General features: G+C 51.2%; 6 protein-coding genes across 6 annotated transcripts; 4 read left to right on the top strand and 2 right to left on the bottom strand.

The window, feature by feature from the left end:
- Positions 1–906: 906 nt before the first annotated feature.
- On the top strand, positions 907–2,562 carry COL26b_009620 (uncharacterized protein; the record flags this gene model as incomplete). The annotated part of the gene is made up of 3 exons (XM_053182342.1): positions 907–1,450; positions 1,501–2,420; positions 2,554–2,562. The coding sequence occupies 3 exons, from the start codon at positions 907–909 to the stop codon at positions 2,560–2,562; spliced, it is 1,473 nt and encodes a 490-aa protein (XP_053033722.1).
- Positions 2,563–3,056: 494 nt separating this feature from the next.
- COL26b_009619 (uncharacterized protein) lies at positions 3,057–4,136 on the bottom strand (the record flags this gene model as incomplete). The annotated part of the gene is made up of 3 exons (XM_053182341.1): positions 3,057–3,707; positions 3,761–3,898; positions 3,957–4,136. 3 exons carry the CDS (start codon positions 4,134–4,136, stop codon positions 3,057–3,059), a joined length of 969 nt encoding a protein of 322 aa, XP_053033721.1.
- A 640-nt stretch (positions 4,137–4,776) lies between these two features.
- On the top strand, positions 4,777–5,698 carry COL26b_009618 (uncharacterized protein; the record flags this gene model as incomplete). Its single annotated transcript, XM_053182340.1, has 3 exons — positions 4,777–4,813; positions 4,860–5,533; positions 5,585–5,698. The coding sequence occupies 3 exons, from the start codon at positions 4,777–4,779 to the stop codon at positions 5,696–5,698; spliced, it is 825 nt and encodes a 274-aa protein (XP_053033720.1).
- A 5,562-nt stretch (positions 5,699–11,260) lies between these two features.
- COL26b_009617 (uncharacterized protein) lies at positions 11,261–12,963 on the top strand (the record flags this gene model as incomplete). Its single annotated transcript, XM_053182339.1, has 5 exons — positions 11,261–11,432; positions 11,495–11,722; positions 11,789–11,872; positions 11,924–12,545; positions 12,603–12,963. 5 exons carry the CDS (start codon positions 11,261–11,263, stop codon positions 12,961–12,963), a joined length of 1,467 nt encoding a protein of 488 aa, XP_053033719.1.
- Positions 12,964–13,256: 293 nt separating this feature from the next.
- Positions 13,257–14,044, bottom strand: COL26b_009616 (uncharacterized protein; the record flags this gene model as incomplete). The annotated part of the gene is made up of 2 exons (XM_053182338.1): positions 13,257–13,755; positions 13,812–14,044. 2 exons carry the CDS (start codon positions 14,042–14,044, stop codon positions 13,257–13,259), a joined length of 732 nt encoding a protein of 243 aa, XP_053033718.1.
- A 3,564-nt stretch (positions 14,045–17,608) lies between these two features.
- COL26b_009615 (uncharacterized protein) lies at positions 17,609–19,266 on the top strand (the record flags this gene model as incomplete). The annotated part of the gene is made up of 3 exons (XM_053182337.1): positions 17,609–17,830; positions 17,891–18,325; positions 18,382–19,266. 3 exons carry the CDS (start codon positions 17,609–17,611, stop codon positions 19,264–19,266), a joined length of 1,542 nt encoding a protein of 513 aa, XP_053033717.1.
- Positions 19,267–20,047: the final 781 nt, after the last annotated feature.

The raw sequence follows: 20,047 nt of genomic DNA, 5'->3' as shown, positions 1-20,047 counted from the left end.
CGTGCATGGAGCTGAGCCTGGTATTTGTCTCCCGTGGCGTAAACGGATCTTGTTCCCTCCGCTTCAGTGCCTTCGCCTGCACGTCAGGAGCTCGACCCAGACCAGATACAGGGTCAGTGACAGAACTCGGGTCCCAGAGCGCAGGCCGTTAGCTTGATGTATTACAAGGCGCATTACAGAAATATCATCTGCACATTTAATATTCTAGAGACATGTTTGTTTTGTATTTGCATTTGTGCAATCCACGTCTGCGACTGTGTTGAACGATCCAGTGGTCAGAGGGGAGCATGTGTGGTGGGTCACCACCTTTGTTCCTATATAGTTGGAACAACTGCGGTGGTCTCCCGTTCCAGGGTCTGACCCAACGAGCAGAGTCTTGCACCTAGTCTGCGAGCACCGCAGTAGCCGAGCGGTTCTAAACAACCAGGTAGAAATCCGCTTTCGTAAGGGCTCGAACCTCGCAAGTTCGAGTCCCGAGCTTTTGCTCTTTTTTTTAAAATCTTACCTTGTTCTGTGTACTACTCCCTTCCCATCCTAGAATCCCGTCACCTCTGATAATACCTTTTTGGTGACAAAGTTGATCACCTGGCTATCGTGGCACGCAGGCTATGCGTGTTGAAGCGTGCTGCGTGACCGATAGTTGCAGGCTCATGTGAAAATCCTGTTCCTACCTCATTTGTCTGCAGGCCAGGCGAAAGCAAGTAACTTGGGAAGGCATGATACGCCAAGCCCCACCCATTCCTTCCTCCTCGTCTTCACCTCTGCCTTTTGACCAACTGCAGCTCATTACGCCAGTACCTTGCCGAGGTCGTCTGCTTCTTCTTTTCCCCTTCTGCCTCACCTCCCCAAACCATCGCACCATCCCGACCACAACCGCCGCCCCCAACGTTCCTTCCGCATCCCAAGATGGCTGGACCAAACCAACGAAAGCGAAAGCGCGATCGTCAGAGGCGCTTGCAGCAGCAGCAGATCATTGACGACAGCAAGAGTGACGACAAGAGCGATGTCAAGAATGACGGCAAGAACGATGACAAGAACGACAGCAAGAGCGGCAGCAAGAACGACAGCAAGAAAGAAGGCGGCGAGTACAAGCAGGACCGCTATGGCAAGGACGATGACGATATCGCAGGACATTCATCGAAGCGTCTCAAGTCTCAGCATCCCAACGACCACGACAGCTCACAAATCTCCTTCACAACCTCACCCGCATCGGATGCCCCTGCCACAAAGGCAGTCAAGAATTGGACCCCCATCACTACAAACCCTGCCGGCGCGGAGATCAACGCCAAAGATTATTGGCTGTACCGGCAACTAGGCCATCAAACTGGTTCACTTGACCTTCGGTCCATCCAGCACCAGACCCCAGATCGCACATCAATTTCTTCCACCGCCGGCTTCGAAGTGGTGACGTCTTACAATTGGCTGAACAAGAATACGATCATGGTTCCTGGTCAGCATCTCACTTCTCACCTACCTTAACGCCTTCGCTGACCTTTTCAGGGGCCGCTCCCGCCTTGATTCAGCGCAACCTTCCACTCCAGATAAATCCCGACAAGGGCACCTACCATATCGATATCAATGCTTTTATGAATTCGAACATGCCCTTTGAACCGATGTTCAGGGCTATTGAGGCCGACGTTTCCCCTCCAACGTTTCGCTCGGTGGATGTGGTCGTGAACCGGAACAGCTTGAGACAATTGTTCGATTTCGTCAAGGGCGGGAAGAAGGACTCATTCAGGGTCCAGTTACACATGGTCAGAAACACACTCTTCATCACCCGCCAAGAGAAGAACAACCAATACAGCATGGGCTATCGGAAGTTCTACTCTTTCGGTCACTCGTTCGAGGAGGAATTTACGGAGCACGCCAAGGACATGAAGGGCAGCCTCTCGCACCATCGCGCAATTCGATACCAGTTCGGTGACCTCAGCCTCGTCGTTCGCCATGAGGTCGACGCAGCCCAGCCCGCTCCGGCCGCTTCGCCTACGCTTTCCGGGGATTCGACAGCTGTGGAGGCAAAGGTTGTGAAGGAAGTCGACGTCTCATCAGTCAATGATGCCCGCGAATTTGAGCCCGCTCGCGACCACAGATCCTTCATCGGCACTAGCAAGAAGAAAAGACAGAAGACTACAGTTTTACAGTGTGGCACCGGAAACCCTCCTTCCGATCTGGTCGAGATGAAAGCGAGACCTAAATTGAGGCTGTCTGAAGTCATCGACCAGATGTGGTTCGGAAGGACAATGCACCTCGTCAACGGCATCCATAAAGGCGGCGAGTTTTCGGCAATCAAGCGTGTCAACTGCGAGCCTCTCTTCCAGCAATGGGAGCAACAGCGTCAGAATGATCTCTCAAGGTTCGAGAGTCTGCTTTCCTTACTTCGACGAGAAGTCAGTGCCGGGAAGGGCAACAGTCTGGTCGCTGTCTGTCGACAAGATAATAATTCGGTTCTTGAGTTCTGGACATCAAGCTTTCCGGAGACGCCCCTTCTCAGTGAGCTGATTGACAAATTTTGGTCAACTGAGACAAGAGACGCAGTAGAAAAAGTCGTCTCAGACCCAATGAGTCTGATTCATCAAGATTTGGAAGTTGAACTAGGCAAGAGCGCTGTGTCGGATGAAAGCACCAAGATTGATGATACCCCAAAGGTATGCCAGCTGCAGCCAAAGCGGAGACGGCGTCTACCTTGGCAGCGTGTCTAAGCGTAGGAAGGTCAAGTGGCGGAAACAGGATGCGGGAGTTGCTGTGATAAAGGCAAAGTGACGGCCGCGAGTAGGGAAGAATCTGCTTGTCACAATTTGACGACGCCAGGTGTAATTAGTCAAGGATAGAATACTACAAATGCGGTACAACAAGGATTCCTTTGGCTGTGTTCTCCATTGTGTTTCATGTTTTATACATGGTCCGCGTTCTTTCAATGCTCCTTGCCCGCTTTGTCCTGCTCCTATTCTTCCAGTCTTGTTCATATTGAGGAATGAACAAGGATACTCATCGTAAGGGCAAAGACTTTTCATAATGCCAAATACTTGACACAGTTCTCACCGGCGGTTCTACAAGAATCATGCCCACTCAAGTTGTCTCGCTGAAGCAAAATCCGGATGAGCCTTAGCAAACTCCTCCCAAGTAGTCAGGGGATCCTCCACGAGCTGACGCGTCCATTCAAGAGATTCTCCGCCATAGTACCCAAACTCGTCCAGCAGGCGCATGTTCTGATGCATCTCGTCAATGACATACTCCGGGCTATTCTGAGCCTTCATGGCACCGCGGAACTGGTCCTCTGAAAGCTGGTAGTAGCGAGCCGTCTTGCCGCTCTCGGGAAACACCCGCTTGAACCCGTCCACGATCTCCTGACCCGTCATATACGCAGTCGCACCCAGAATACGCTTTCCGAGGACTTCCTTCTCATGTAAAACTGCTCCCTTGATGTACTTGCCCGTATCGCCGGTGTAGTACATGGGGAAGATGGCGGTGGGAGGGATGGGGAGAGCGAATATCCAAGCGCCGTCCTCCGCTGATGGCCGGAACATGCCACCAGGGATGTTGGACATGTAGAAACCCGGCAGGAAAAAAGTTGCCGTGATGCCGAGCTCCCGAATGTACTCTTCCACGATGGCCTTGCTGTCAAAATGGTAAAGGTCAGACAGCACGCCGATGGAAAGCTTCTTGATGTTGAGCTGCGAGCTCCAGATGAGGAACTTTACGTTCGTTTCCTGTTGGTATCAGCATCACCGTCCGTTTCGTGTAAGTATCCTGTTGCTTGTACCTTTGAAGCGTCGGCAATGTTCTTGCCCTGCTGGATCTCCACCTGCATGTCCAGCGACTCCCAGTAGTTGGTCACGGCGAACACGGCGTATGAACCCTTGAAAGCCTTCACGAGTGAATCTTTGTTGTTCAGATCCGCCTTTGTCATGGTCAGCAATTCGATGCATCGCTGCAATGTCTCGAGACGGCTGCTTTACCGAAACCATCTCGACTCCCAAACCCGACAGGCGCTGAGAGGCTTCCTTGCTGGTGTCGCGAGTGACGCCGCGGACCGTCCAGTCGCAATTCAGCTTGGGGTCGTTGAGGAAGGTCTCAACAACTGAGCCTCCCTGCTTTCCGGTGGCACCAAGAACAGTGATGATCTTCTTTTGCGACATGATTCCGTTTCTCTTTGCTGCTGTGGTTTGAAGATTGCCAACATTGGTTTCCCTCTTCCGTTGCTCGTTGGTTTTATAATCCCCGCGACCTACCAACCACTCACTGCAGTACTAACCATCTTGACAAATCCATATCAGATTAGTCACAGCCCATGTCAAGGGCAGACTTCGTGTTGGTTGATGTCGGCGATACGATTACACCGGAGCGAACTTTCTGACGTCACCGGAGAGCGAAATGGCCGACTGTGGGGCACTCGGACCCCGAACAGTGCCGTCCGTTGAGGTGCCGGCCCGGACATCAGGCCTGCCGACCATCCGGCTTGAACTTGGAGAAAAGCAAAATGTCGGGAGACATAGACGCCGATCACGGGATACAATGCAGCTTATTGCCGACGGCTCCAGATTCGACCTCGGATTATCGAGCTACGAACTGGGAGAGCTGAGAGCTCGGCGCCGTGTTGGAGATGTGCGCTTCCTGTGATAAGGCAGTACATCCGTTTAATATGGATACAAAGCCGAGACTTCGTGTATATAAGGTAGCAAGGTGTCTATGGAATACAAGACGATTGATAGTAGGAAGATCAGAAGAGTGCTGGTCGTCACAGTCTAGATCAGCGAAGTCATCCCCCCCCTTCTAGATATGGCATTCGATAAGAAGATCGTTCTTGTGACTGGAGGTACGTCGTTGAATCTTGTTAATGGACTAAATTCTGACATATGCAGGCAACACTGGCCTCGGTCTTGAGGTGGTCAAGGCCCTTTACGCATCCCCCTGGCCTCATCAAATCATCATCGGCTGCCGCACCGTCGTCAAGGGTGAGAATGCTACCGCGAGCCTCATTGGCCAGATCTCTGAGAGCAACTCTCATCTGAGCACTGTCCAACTTGATATATCCGAAGACTCATCCATCGAGACCGCGGTCCAGGACATCAAGTCCCGATTTGGTCGGCTGGACGTGTTGGTCAACAACGCCGGCGTCCTCCACGATGCCGACATTGCTGCCGGAAAGATGAGCATCCGCGAGGGCTTCAACGCCAGCTGGGATGTGAACGTCACGGGGACGCATGTTCTGACTACTCAAGCTATGCCTTTGCTCCTCAAGTCGCCCGACCCGCGTCTCATATTTATCACCAGCGGGACCAGCTCCTTGACCGAGAGCGGGCTGGTCAATGTTCCGGTCCCCAAGCTCCGGGCGCTCAATGCCAGTCCGTCGAAGGGCTGGCCCAAGAACACCCCGGAGGCAATCCCGCTGTATCGATCGGTGAAGACGGGGCTGAACATGCTCATGCGTGAGTGGCATCGGACTCTTCTGAATGATGGGGTCAAGGTCTGGGGTATCAACCCAGGCTATGTAGCCACAGGTATTGGTGGTGTTGGCGCAGAAGAGATGAAGAAGGTTAGGAAGCTTCGTGCACTTTTCCAAGGGAGCCTACTAACGGTGCGGTAGATGGGCGCAAGAGACCCGGCCGAAGCTGGAAGATTCATCAAGGATGTGGTCGAGGGTAGCAGAGACGAAGATGTTGGGAAAGTCGTCAGGGCCAATGGGGTCCAACCGTGGTAGACGACATTAGTACGCGTTTTGGGAGGTGCAGATGCATTCAGACGATCGAGATTGTGTTTTGAAGAGACCTCTGCGAGATTCAATAAACATAGATGATTTATTCTCGTGATATTTCAACATCGTGGACGTTCTGCGTGCACCCCCTGGAAATCTCTATTGACTGACGGAATATATACGGCCTGAGACTTCCGAAATCCAGATCATCAACACACTATATCACTGATTCGTCAGTGACTTTGCAACGGCGCCACGAAGTAGCATCCCTGGGAGCAAACCTTGCTTTTTCGACTTGTTCCCTCCTTACTTGCCGTCCGAGCCAAGGGGTCAATACACCAGTATCGGGCCTACATTTGAGAGTGGCACTCCATAATCCGGCCCTTTTCCGGGTTGTCTCAGCCACGTCAACGGTCAGCATCCCGGGTGTCGGTTACTTGGTTCAGCCTCCATACACCGATTCTGAGTGCACCGCCGTAGCTAGGGCTGTGAACTGAATTCTGGTGGCTGCAAAATCTCCACAGCCGTTTGAAGAACGTCTGCTTAAGGTCAATTCCTTTGCCAAGAGGGGCCTTGCGACTGCCGAGCGACATTCCCTCGCCGATAAGACATGACTTGGGCTAATGCTGTCTCGGCCGTTTATCAAGATAGCATTGCCAGGCAAGAGGCCCTTCGCAATTTTTTCAACCGATCTGTGACATATAACTTCGTGCTCGCACCGTAACTCGACAAGCCATTCTATTTCAAGTCTCCTTGTCATCAGTTCCCCTTTCGTTGGCCATCATCCCATCCGACGTTTTCTTTCAGTATTGTTCCAATGAGATCAACCATCATCTTCTTCGCAGCCTTGGCGGCGTTCGCTATTGCGGCTCCGGCTGGAAACAAAGTACCAAGGCAAACCGGCGAAAGCACCAGCGAGCCAGATGTCTGCGAAGGAGACTCGGGAGCTGAGCTCTGCACCTTGGGCACCCCACTTTGCTGCCGTACTGATGCGGACGGCCTCACCACCATGGACTGTGCTCCTCGTAAGCTCGCAACTCACTTCATCATCTTACACTTGCGCCATGGACTAATTGCCGAGTATAGCTACCTCGAATCTCACAACCGTGCCTGACACGTCTTCTCTGACCGCTCTCAACACGGCTTGCCTCATTCATGGTTCACGTCGGCCAAGATGCTGCACACTCAATGTGGTATGAGTTATCATTTAATTGTCCGGTCTCACGAATGTGCACTGACTGTGGCAATAACCAGGCTGGCCAGGCTACTTTTTGTCAGGACCTTACTTCACCGGCGTGAACAAACGTTCAATGTTGAGACCACCCGGTAGTGTGTCGATGTGGGAAAACATCTTTTCCGATTTTGTTTTCCTCAGGGGCGGTCGCAATCATTTCTACCGGAGGCTGAAAGAAAAAAAAATGAATCATATGATTAGGGCATTTGCATATATGGATGTGTCATTAGGCCGAAAATAATACTAGTAATGGAGAATCGAATATGTACACTTCTGCATGCAATTGTTCCTACCAACTTGCGTGTACCCACCACTTTCTGCAGCCATCCAATGGCGCTTCCCATGAGCTATCAGGCAAAGCCTCTTGCATGGAAATTGCTCGGTCTTTGTATCTCCTCCGTTTAGGTGCGTGCGTAGACACAGTCATAATCCTTATTCGCCTTCCTGCTCGAGTATCAGTACTCCATGCGACACGTAAAACGGCCTTGTGAGTGACTTACGGAATGCAAACGGGGAAGTTACTGCTCGGGCACTATATGAAAACTCGTAACAATGGATCACTACGCTCAAAGGTTCATGAGCTGCTTACACGCTTGCCGCACCACATCTCGCATCCACCTGCCTGATTGTCGTCACATCCTCCCTTCAACTGTTATTGAACGTTGTGGTTAGTTGCCTGATGATTTTCGCTGAATTGAAGATCAGCGTGAGTACAGGGAAGGGGCTGACCTGGTCGTTTGAGGGCGTTCCGCACTTGACGAAAGCAGCTGCGGCGCCGGCAAACATGAGAATGGTGAACTTCATTGTGAGTAGTATCTGTGTAGATGGAAGTGATGAACAGTCTGTCACGGGAGTAAGTAGTTGGATTTCAGTTCGTTGGGAAGCTATAAATCCGTCCTTTATAGTAAACACTTGCCTCGCCAGATGCTCGAACTTAGAGTAGGGGGAACCGAGTGCGTGAGTAAGAAGTATCCACGGCAATATCAACAAACGAATTGTGCGTTCAGGAAATTGATGTCCAATTTCAAAAGTAGGTCGATTCGTGTGTGGGAGCCGATCCTGTCAAGACTCAACTACACGAGTATCCTTTGCACCCTTGCTCATTGGTTGCGCGTCAGGGTGATTGATAGGCTCCCTTCGCAAGTCATGACTCTTGAACCATGAACATGGGCATAGATCATTCTGGTTTTCTTGGTGTTTGAACATATGGTCGAAGTCGCGGCTTAGACTTTGGCCAATGTTCGTAAGTCAGCCATTCACTCCGATATTCTGTGTACTCGAGTGAACTCCGTTATCACCGCATTTGGTTGTGTCTGCCTAGAGATTTGTATTATGGTGTGAATCTAGTTGGCGTTTGTCGGTCGACGCGGTAGTCCATGGGCGGCATGGTTCTAACAGACGTTCCTCCATAACAGTCAAGCTGTCAATTAGGTTTACATCCTTCTGAGAAATTAGCCAAGTGGCATAGTGCGAAGGTGGTCGGATGCTGAAAGCCCTGGCAAACCGATTTCGGGAACTCACGTTCCCACGCGGCCACATATGTCGGTATCGAATGGGTCTTACGGTACTGGTCACGAGATGCAATCCCTGGATTGGGCTTTGGTCTATCACGAGTCATGGATCCGACTGTGGTCTACCATGGAGTCCTCTATCAGAGTTTGGCATCGACTGGGGCAGCCCTTTTCACGCTGATTAGACGGCCTAGAAGTTCACCGCTGCTGCTACTGCAAGGGTATGTGGGGAATGGCTTGACAAAGTGCTTGGAAACATGACCGAGAGCCTCGGGAACCTCGCTGAGTCCGAAGTAAGTACGACGGCCTCGGAATCGAGCCTCAGAAGCACTGGCATATGGCCCATAAGTAGCATCGTCGACTGTGAGAGAAGAATCAACTTCAATCTGGATTTTGCCGGATTTTGCCTCTCGGTCCACCGCTCAAGGAAGTGCTATCATTGACTCCGTAGTTTGGCAGGTCGCCCAAAGTCCAAGAGTATTCTACTGAAACTTACTGGGACAATTGTCACTAATTTGTGTTCAGTAGTAGCATGTGAACTCATCACAGATGTCAATTCCACGCATATGCTGTAAAGTACTACTGAGGTTGAGTCACCTCCTATGCAGTAGTAAAAATACGGCTGCAAGACAGTCAGAGCCTACGGGACGAACTCTGACACTGCTCTCAGAAACGTCATGGCCATAGTGAGACTAGTATAGGTTCCGCTTTTGGAGGCGGAAGCCATCGATGTCATGGACATTGTCTCGTCGGTGAACTAGCTCATTTCGATTTAACTCGTCTCTGTCCCCGCCATTCGCAGATTACCCTTTCGGAGTGGTTGAAAGAGTATTTTGCCTCCTATTTTCTAAACCCCAGCACAAAACTTAGATCTCCGCTAAGAGCGGCCAGGAACTGTGTTAGATTCCCGACGATGTGTTCCCCGCCAGTCTGTCCTCTCCTGCAGAAGGACAGCATGGCTGGCAGCTATACGACGGATTTCGAACAGCTTCTTTCTATAACCTTGTTAAGCCCCTGTCGAAACGAAACCATCCCATATGCTCGCGCTCGGAGAGGCTGGTCATATATCTTTGCCACCGTCAATCCAGGATGTCACACGGATAGAATATGTCCATTTGGAGTCGCAAACAGTGTGGTGATCTCCTTAGAAGTCATTGGGCAATGTCGAACAACACAAGAGTAATGTAAATCGAATTAAGCCGGTAGATGTGCTTGTGGTTGACGTCGCACGTGTAAGGACATGGGTGGGCCACTCCATGTAACAAACGTGTCACGACGAAATTGAACCGCCATGGTCGCCAACCACGACGCATATTCGTCAACAGGTGCGGCGGGAACATAGTGTTTATGCCTGCCTCAATCCGTTGTTGACTTTCTTCCTTCGGGGACGTCGTGGACTCACGTCCTGTGGCGTTGAAACAGTTCGCGCTATCAAACAAAACAGAGTCTTCCCGCCGAAATATTTCACTGTGAGCGTGTACCAGCGAGAGTATCTATATGTGTAGTGGTGGCATGCTGGGCGAGTTGACATGGTCGTTTCGTGGAGGGCTTGCGTCATAGCTTCGAAGTCAGGGCCTTTGTCCTTGCAATTTTCAAATTCAGTCGTCGCGATCTAGTGTTAGTCCACTGTAAGCTTGCAAAATGAAGTTTGGTAGAAGATGGATGATCACTAGCGGCATCGGAGAAGATCACATGGTGTCATCTATGTCACGACGTTAAGTACATGGAACCGGGGCTCTGACGATTGCAATCTTTGTTGTGCCCTAATCCAGAAGCCATGTATGTTTTGCCCGGGTGCGGCGGTGATGCAAGAAACCGGGTCTAGTTCCATGTGCTTTCCGGCAGGCAATCGCAGTCATGTTCATTGTGTGGATGAGTTGATGTTGGATTAATAAGATCAATAATATCCAGAGTTCAGCCACGACGACTCTGAGGCGTTCTTCGGATGAAAATCAACAAAGTAAACCGCTCCATGAGCGTTTCAAAGCAAAGGCCCTTTAATCTCGGCGACGAATTCCGTTATGTGGGTACTCGGCTCGGCTGTAGCCAAGGAGCATACCGCAACGGAGTGGACGCTGGCTGTGGGGCCGGACGAAATCGGCCGGAGGATCACGTTCACGGACCCCATACTGAGGACTCCTGCTGTCAGATTACCATATTTGGACATCAATGATGTTGAAATAAACTCGGAGAGCACTTTCCGCGCTTTCTTTTCCATCATCACAGGCCGCCCTGACACCTTAAATCTTCCTCCTGACACATGCGGACTTATCCCGGCAAAAGAAGAGCTGTGGGGGTCGCCATCCGCTTTGTTGATGTCGCCATCGCACCCTTGTAAGCACGTCGCGATGTCGGCCCCAAGCCGACCCCATCAATTCCACGTTTTTTTAAGCGTTTTCCACCCAAAGCCCGCCGGTCATCCACGCCGCCGGCCCAACACCGCGGTCTTCTTCAGGGATGGAAGACATTGGCCAGGCGCGCCGCCCAGGATTGTCTCATAGCGATTTCCAATAACGTCACGCAAACCAAACCTTTCACAGGCATCCCGAAGCGCTGGCGACCAATCCCGCACCGAGCCGGTATCTAATGGGGAGCGGAGCCCGATGCGGAGAAAAAATAAGATGGGATGCTACAGCGCGGACGTTGGCCGTCCAGACCCTTGGTTTTGGGGACTGATGAGTGAAAAATGAGTGCATGCCGGAAGATCATTTGGGTGTTGTAGGGTGGAATAAATAAGAGTGTTCCGGGCCACCTCCATGTGTCCCCGTTTCCCGTACTTGCATGAACTCATCCGCTCCGTCGGGACGAAGGAGCTGAATCGCCATGTCGACCGATCTTGCGAAGCAGCCTGAGGAGGGCGATCACGAGGTTCAGGATGTTCAGCCTACGAAACCCATGTCGCGGTTCACCCGTTGGTACCGCAGCCCGTTATTCAACGTCATCCTCGTTGGTCTGATCTCGTTCACTCAGCCCGGTATCTGGAACGCTCTAAATAGTAGGTGGACGCTTCAAATTTGGGTATGTTGGGTATGATCATCCACTGACGATACTATCTAGGTACTGGCGCTGGAGGTCAACAAGAGCCATACCTGGTCAACGGCTCCAATGCGCTCACATTCGGCATTATGGTGTTTGGCTGCTCTATCTTTGCCATCCTAGCCAACAAGATTGGCCTCAAGAATGTTCTTATCATCGGTACTCTTGGCTATGCGCCTTACTCGGCATCGATGTATGTCAACAACCGTTACGGCGTTGAGTGGTTTGTCTTGTTTGGAGGTGCAACCTGTGAGATATTTTACTATATACTTCCTTAACTATATAAATAGCTAGCTAATAGTCGCTTTTAATTAGGTGGAGTGGGCGCCTCGGCTCTTTGGGCCGCAGAAGGTGCAATGGCCCTTGGATACGCCGATATCAAGGATCGAGGAAAATTCAGTGAGTCTCTGTTGTTTCGAAGATGTGATATAGCTGCTGACTGTCATACAGCCGGTATCTGGCTTGGTCTCCGTGAGCTTGGGCAGCTCATCGGCGCGTCGATCCAACTCTCACTGAACTCCAAGAACGGCCAGCGGGGAAAGGTCGGATACTCCACCTACCTTGTCCTGATTGCGCTCCAGTGTCTTGGACTTCCCCTCGCCTTGCTCGTATCGCCCCCCGAAAAGGTTATCCATCGCGATGGAAGAAGGGTGGCTGACCCTGCTCAGAAGAAGGCAGTCATGGGAGAGTTCCGCAAGTGGTGGGGTTTGATGAAAAAGAAGGAATTCTTCCTTCTCATCCCTATTCTCATCGGTTTCAACTGGAACAGCACCTACCAGGGCATATACCTCACCAAGTATTTCTCCGTTCGCGCCAGAACCCTCGGTGCTCTGACTTCTGGCATCGCTGCATCGGCTGCAAACATGTTCTGGGGATGGTTCTACGACCTCAAGTGCTTCAGCCGTCCTCAGCTTGCCAAGATCACCTGGGCAATTTTCTCAGTCATCATGCTGGCGCTCTTTGCCTGGCAAACGGCCAATGAGAAGTTGTACGAGGATACCGTGCCAAAGGTGACCCTGGACTGGGCTTCGCCTGGCTTCGGACGGGGTTTTGCTGTCAACGTCCTCTTCCGGTAAGTCTTGATGGCTTTCTATATCCTTAGGGAAACACATGCTAAACAAGGTACTAGCTTCATGAACGAGTCTCATTATATGTTTGTCTACTGGATCATGGGCACCTTCTTTGATGACATTGAGACGTTGACTCTGGGCGTTGGTCTCGTCAGGTCATTCGAGTCCATTGGTTCGTGTTTGGCATTTGGAATTGGCGCCGTCAAGGTTTCTCCCATGGTCAACTTGGTTGTTGCCTTCGTCATGTTCGTCATCTGCGTTCCAACGACCTCCTGGGCTGTCTTACTGGTTCCTGAGCGCCCCGTGAACCACAGAAAGATCGACTATGACAACTCGTCCGTCGATTCGCCCGGTAAAACTGTCGACCCCGTGGTCGTGTCTACTGCGGCAGCCGCCGCGGACGGGCCTCGCAATGTGTAGACGTACTTTAGCATGGTCGGCTTTGCTTTCTTTGTTTCTTCATTCTAGCTCAATCGTGAACCCCTGGAAATACAATATTCCTATCATTTTATGGTATCACATTCGTGTGATATTCCCATCATCACGAGTTCGCTGTGTACGTCGCTAGTGTCTCAGACTGAAGTCAATTCTGGAGTCTCTAACCCCCATTGTGATCCAAAGTAATGGATAAGTTCGCCTGAGTAGAATATCATAAATATTGACCGAGAATAAAATGCCGTCCATCATCCCTCGTAGCTGAGCCCATGTGGCTCTCAAATAGAAGCCTCCAACAGATTCCTCAAAAAGTTCTCATCCTTGAATGGCACATTGGCCGAGCCGAAATTGGTATTGTTGAGCGCAGTTTGCATTGGTGCCGGCATGGCATCCCAGTCGAGAACAGGATACTTGGTGCCGGTGGTGTCGGTGAACTGAAGCTCGTGGTTCATCAAGTCCTGAGTGAAGTATTCCACCTTGATGCTGTCGCCATCTCTCTGGGGGTTGTTGGACAGCTTGAAATCGCCGTGGCCAGAAGCCGCACCGCCGACGATAGCAGGGCTGGTGAGGTTTGCGTTGTTCAGCCAGACAACAATGCTCTCCCAGTCATGCCTATGGGATCCGACAGGCACCCCGTCGTTGGGCATGTCCTTGGGGAAGTACCAAGCGTACATGATGGCGAACTTGCCATTGAGCGTCGTTCCTCTGGCGTACGTCTGTCCTTTCGAAGTATCCTTGCAACCTCCAGTAGAACTGCCCGTCGGCTTCAACCCGCCGCTGTCATTGATGTTAGTCCGGTATATTAACTGTGCCAAGCTACGTTTGAAACCGACCTTGTGTCACCTGCGTCATTGACAGCGGTGTAAGGCTGGCATCCGTGGGCAATGTGCAGAGTTGGGTTGAATCTCTCAATCGCCTTGCCAACGGGATTGTCTTGGACTTTCTGGGCGCTGGGACTGAGTTCGTCGTGACCGACTTCCCCGCGACGGCCCAGATTGCTTCTCGCAGGCGCACTGAAAGCACCGCTGGCCAGGGCGAAGATCGTGAACAGAACGTCGGATCGCATCGTGGATGGTTCGAAAAATGACTCGCTAAATTTCGTGTTAGCAGAGTCCTAGTGCGATCCTCAGGTCAAAGCATCATAGGTGCACTTACTAAAAATGAGTGGACGAAAAGAAGCAAAGTCTCGATCACTAAGAAGACCTGCTTCCTTCAAATCGATGAAAGATGGCGAATGAAAGTGAAAGTTGAAGAGAGAATGAAAGCTAGTGAAGATAAGGCTGGGAGTGATGGATTGAAGCCGGGAAGAGCCTGTCTTTTAAAACTTGTCTGCAACATCACAGCCTGTGTTCATCCTTGCGAGGATCACTGCAGAATAGAAGCCTGTCAGTGTCATCAGATGACACTTCGACTTAAGCCTTACGGATTTCGGAAACTGCTCGGGTCCGGAAGCAGGGGTTTTGAGAGTCAAGATGGGGCCAGCGTGCCATCAAGGGGGCACTCAATCTGGTGATTGATCCTGCAGATAATCATCCAGCTCGTCGATAACAGGCTTAAACTTGGAAACCTCCTGAGGCTGAATTTAGCTATCTCCCCCAGATCCACTCATAGCCACGTTTCCGCACTGGTTATTCGCTCGCTTGAGCGGTTCGCCTCTGAAAGTTTGCGTGCTGCAGAACTGAGCCGAGGAATTTCATCTAATCGAAAATGCGAAGGGTGGGCCCGTGAGCTCGACTGAGTCAGTCCAGGGTCACAACCAACGTTTTCCGAGACTGACAAGCCTGATTCTACCACCCATTTTGGTCTACCTTGCTCGGTTTTGGCCCGCAAGCTATTTATTCATAACGAGTGCATAGGCAAGTGCTCAATTGGGAGCACAAAGTGATCCGAGTTGTCCGCGCCAAGGGGGGCCTAACCCGCTGAATAAGCGTCGTTTTCGCGTGGCTTTCATCAAGATAACGTGGAAAATCACCCTCTGTCCGCAATCGGGGAATCATCGGCTTTCAAATCATGGCTATAAATAATGACAAGCTGGGGCTGGGGCGGAAAAGTCGGAGTCGGACCCCAGAAGGTGCTTCGTAGATAAGTGCTCTGAGTCCTCCATATTAACGAGCACCGTTTATAAAGCATTGCATATGGCAACATCAAGGTCAATACGAGAATCTCTTGTTTCTTCGGTCATATGTATGAAGTAGCGAGGAATTCTGGATTCCTCATGAACACCAGACGTGTGCAAGTTCGCGAGTAGGACAATCGCGTATTGACAAGTATCGAGACAATCTAAGCACGACTCAGCGATCTATTCCGCCACACTAACCGCCGACTCAAGCGACCTCTGCGAATCCGAGCTGCTTTTCATACGCCGCAGCCCCCTCCCCGATCGCCTGAATTAACGTATAGCTCCCCGAGTTGTTAAACTCTTGAACACCGTTGAGCAAGTAGAGTGGGGTCATGTTCCCGTCTTCACTAAAGTACAGCTTCGGTCTCTCTCGCCTGTAATAATCGAGCTTCTCTCCGTCAGTAAACTCAACAGTGGTGTTGTATGCCAGAGTGTTGTTGTTGTAGGTCCATGGGCCTTCCCATTTCCGTGCAAAGGCATGCGCGCCAACACGCGGTCCCTTTCTTCCCTCGGCGATGTCGATCATGTGATGCACGAGGATGTGCCAATGCCCACGTTTGTCTCTCCAGAGGAACGGATCCTCGCTTCGTTCCGTGTTGCGGGGCTCCACTACTAATTCATGCGGAGCAGAAAAGTTATCGGCATGATAGATGTTATTCTTTTCGACTGCAAGCAAGATTTCTTTGGTGGGGTTTTTGGGCGACCACAGCGGCCAAGGAGCCGGATTTGTGACATTAATAACTTGCGGTATCGGCTCTGTCCACTCCTTCAAGTCTGGTGAACTCGAGACCGAAATAGTATTGTTCCACTTTTGTGACCGACAGACGTCACCAACTTCATAATCCCTTCCAATGAAGTAGATCAAGTACTTCTCATCTGCTGGACTCCAAATCGTCGTTGGGTTATGATGGAAAGTCCCAAATAGTGTTTGCGCGTAGTTGTATGGACCTCTAGGGCCGGTGCGCGATTCGGCTCTGATGACTGTACTGAAAGGTCTCCAACCCGCGAGTCCACAGCCGTGAGACATCTGGGACGTGACTAGATGGAACAGATTCTCGTCGGAGCGGTCATGAATGATATGTCCACCCCATGAAGAGTTGCCTGCGCCTTCCTTGTAGAAGTCTGTGCCAGTCGCATTCGTGTGGTTGTAACCCGTCCATCGCTCTACGGGTTGGAGGTCCAATTCGCTGCAATCTGCTGACCGCCATCCTGGGTCGCAAGCGCATGATCCTCCCCAGGAACAAATCCCATTCAAACTGCAGTCTTCATCAGTTTTGCAACCCGTTGCATGGGAGAGCAGAATGAGGAGGGGCAAAGCAAAGACATGAAGCTGAGAAAACCTCATGGCGCATAGCGTGCAGTAGATATCGGCGTCTAATCTATCGATGCAGTTGTACGGGGTTTGATCTGGTGCAAAGCGAGGATGAGAAGAGCTGTTTAAATCTCATCTCGCCATGAGATTTCCCGAAATTCGCCGCCTTCGAGATGATCTCCAGCGGAGGAATTGGAGTCCTCGAATCTGAGTTCACTTACTCCGCGCGACCCCACGAAAAGATCCCCGCCAAGCCAGCCATTTACTGCATCTCTACCCCGCACTTTGAACAATATTTGAAGGCTTCTAGTTGTTAGTTGTTAAAGATGTCCATCTAAGGAATTGGGAAGACTTCATCGCTTTTTGAATTACATGGGTTGTCAATTATTCGGACAAGGTTGCGCTCATGTCGCAAGAGAACTAATACGTCGGTCGAACAGAGTAATGACAATGCCAAAATCAGCAACAGTTTGTCCCGGCCCAGCAACTTCAATGTAGCTACATGTTAGTAGTGACGAGAACCCAACGATGAGAGCTTAGTGATATCACGAAGGGTGTCAAGACCCGAATTTCAATACCAGCCCGCCCTCCTGAGCCTAGCCAACTTTGAGAGTAATCAGTGCCTTAATGATTGATCCAAGATTCGAGTCACGTGAAAGTGACATGCTGACCATTCCCTTGATCTTACAGGCCCGCCCGCCAGGGGTTTCGAGGCAAGTGGCGTCACTTTCAGTCAAGGCTGCAACTTGCCAAGGGTGAAGTTTTGACAGTTACAGAGGATCACGGCGCCGATGGCCCAATCCAAATGTCGCTTAAGCACACCGCAGCTTCCCGTTAGAATGGGGAAGCTTCCCAGAAGAGTCTTGGACTGCGAAGTCCAATTCCAGAATCGTTCCACGGTCTGGAGGCGTCATCGGTGTTGGTCCAGCCCAAAAGGGGTCAAAGTGGTACGTACCTAACACGAATACGAGACGAAGACCACAATGGGTTCACCAACACCGTAGCAGACCAGAAGCAATCAAACAATAAGTGAAAGTAGTACGATAGAGATCTCGCTTTTGGAAGCCATGATATGAGAAGAAGATTTAAAGGTGCTCTGTCTCCCGACCATTTTTGCATTGGCTCTCTTGCCTTCCAGCCCCTGCTCCCCCTGCAAATCCCTCCCTAGCCACCGCCGCCACACCCGAGCCCACGCCAAAATGATGGAAGGCATAGAACTTCCGAGGCCGTCGACCATGAGCCCTCTCGTTGTCTATGGCCTTGCTGGACTAGCAGTCTCCATGATCGTCAGTATCTGCCGTCAGCTCTTCTTCCAGAACAAATCATTACCACCGACCGTCTTCCATTGGATACCCTACGTTGGAAATGCAGTGTCATACGGCATGGACCCTGTGGCTTTCTTCGAGAAATACCGCGCTAAGGTACGTTTCTCGATAGAGGACACGGGTAGCGTTGGTTTCCGTTAGCTAACCATAATGAAGTATGGTGATGTCTTCACATTCACCCTCTTCGGCAGGAAAATCACATGCTTCCTTGGGATCGAGGGCAACGACTTCATCCTCAACGGCAAGCTCCAAGACATCAGCGCCGAGGAGATCTATGGCCCACTCACGACCCCAGTATTCGGTAGCGACGTCGTCTACGATTGTCCGAACTCGAAGCTCATGGAACAGAAGAAGTTTGTCAAATTCGGTCTGACACAGAAGGCACTCGAGTCGCACGTGCCCTTGATTGAGAAGGAGGTTCTGGACTACATCAAGACTGCCCCCGCATTCAAGGGTCCATCTGGGGTTGTCGACATTTCTGGTGCCATTTCTGAGATTACCCTTCTCACGGCGGCGCGCTCCCTCCAGGGTAAAGAGGTACGACAGAAGCTTTCTGCCGAATTTGCCAAGTTGTACCACGACCTTGATATGGTAAGAATCACACATTCTCAGAAGACCGCCTCTTTCTAACAGCAGTTTCCTTCTAGGGCTTCACTCCGGTCAACTTCCTCTTTCCTTGGTTGCCTCTACCCCGAAACCGTCGCCGAGACGCTGCCCACAAGAAGATGCGAGCGATATACGAGGACATCATTCAGAGACGTCGCAAGAACGGTGATACTGAAGACGATATGATTACGAACTTCATGAACTCGAGCTACAAGAACGGCACCCCGGTCCCCGACAAAGAGATCGCGCACATGATGATCACGCTTCTCATGGGAGGTCAGCATTCTTCGTCCTCAGCAGCCGGTTGGATCATGCTTCGTCTCGCGGCACACCCTAAGATCGCCGAGGAACTCTACGAGGAGCAAGTCCAGAACCTTGCTCAAGGCAAGAAAGAGAACTTGGCCCCCCTTCAGTATTCGGACCTGGACAAGCTCCCGCTTCTACACAATGTCGTCAAGGAAACCCTCCGCCTTCATGGCTCCATCCACTCTATCCTCCGCAAAGTCAAGAACCATCTCACCATTCCCGGCACCCCGTACGTCGTCGGCACTGACCAAGTGCTCCTGGCTTCACCAATGGTAACGGCAACGAGCAACGAGTTCTTCACAGATGCCAAGAGCTGGAACCCTCACCGTTGGGACGATCATCAAGAAGTTGAACATGCTGGTGACGCTGTGGACTATGGGTATGGTCTCGTGAACAAGGGCACCAGAAGCCCCTACATCCCCTTCGGAGCTGGAAGACATCGCTGCATTGGCGAGAAGTTTGCGTATCTCAACTTAGGTGTCATTGTTGGCACACTCATCCGCAACTTCAAACTGTCAACCATGGATGGCAAAGAAGGCGTGGTGCCTCCTACGGATAACACCTCCATGTTCGCGCGCCCTCCTCAACCATCACCCATCAGGTGGACCCGACGTGATTGAAACGAAACAATCTGATGGCGACATGAACCGTGCATTTTCTTCTCCTTTAGACAGCGATAAAACAAATAGAAGTAATTATAATTCCATTGCCCAAACGAATATGTCACAAGGCGCTCTGAATGACATTTTGTGATCGTGGGGTGATGATTCATTTGCATGGGTATCAAGAATGACACTGTTAAAATTGCATCTCCCCAGAAATCATGTCATCGTACCCCCTGTCCGTCATTGCTGCCACTAATCGCGCAGCATCTCAGCGCACTGTAGAGGCCACAACCCACAGCGAAGTCTAAGGGTCCCCAGGGTGCAATGGTGATCCGCCAAGTCAGTGGAGAGCTCCCGGCGAATTGGGACCTGTGAGTGCACATAAGATGGGAGGTTCCGAGGGAATCTGATGAACATCGAACCATTCAACTTCAGGGGCCAGACCCTGCAGCTCCACTCTGCAGCTGAACAAGCAACTGAACCGGGGATCTGATCGTGCGGAGATTCAAATTGAGGTGGCCAGATCCGACAACATCATGCGTCTCTAGCTCTTGCAACCAAATATGAGGTAAAGATCAATGTTGAGCGCTTGCCCACAGAGTTCAACGCGTCGCATGTGAGCGCGTCTCTCATATCAAAAGGATACGAATACGGACACGGACTGTGGATCCTGAGCCGGGTGGAGCGCCGGTTTTATGGACCATGATCCTACGGGCAACAAACGGGAGCTATTGCGCCTAGATTCGCTGCGGAAAGATCTTTTGTATCCAATCGATTGGTCGTGAGAATACGATTG

Source organism: Colletotrichum chrysophilum, assembly GCF_026319265.1.
Source record: "Colletotrichum chrysophilum strain AFK26 chromosome Unknown scaffold_94, whole genome shotgun sequence".
In the NCBI taxonomy this organism is placed as follows: domain Eukaryota; kingdom Fungi; phylum Ascomycota; class Sordariomycetes; order Glomerellales; family Glomerellaceae; genus Colletotrichum; species Colletotrichum chrysophilum.
The sequence above is the reverse complement of the archived record's forward strand: the minus strand, read 5'-3'. Positions and strand labels throughout refer to the sequence as shown.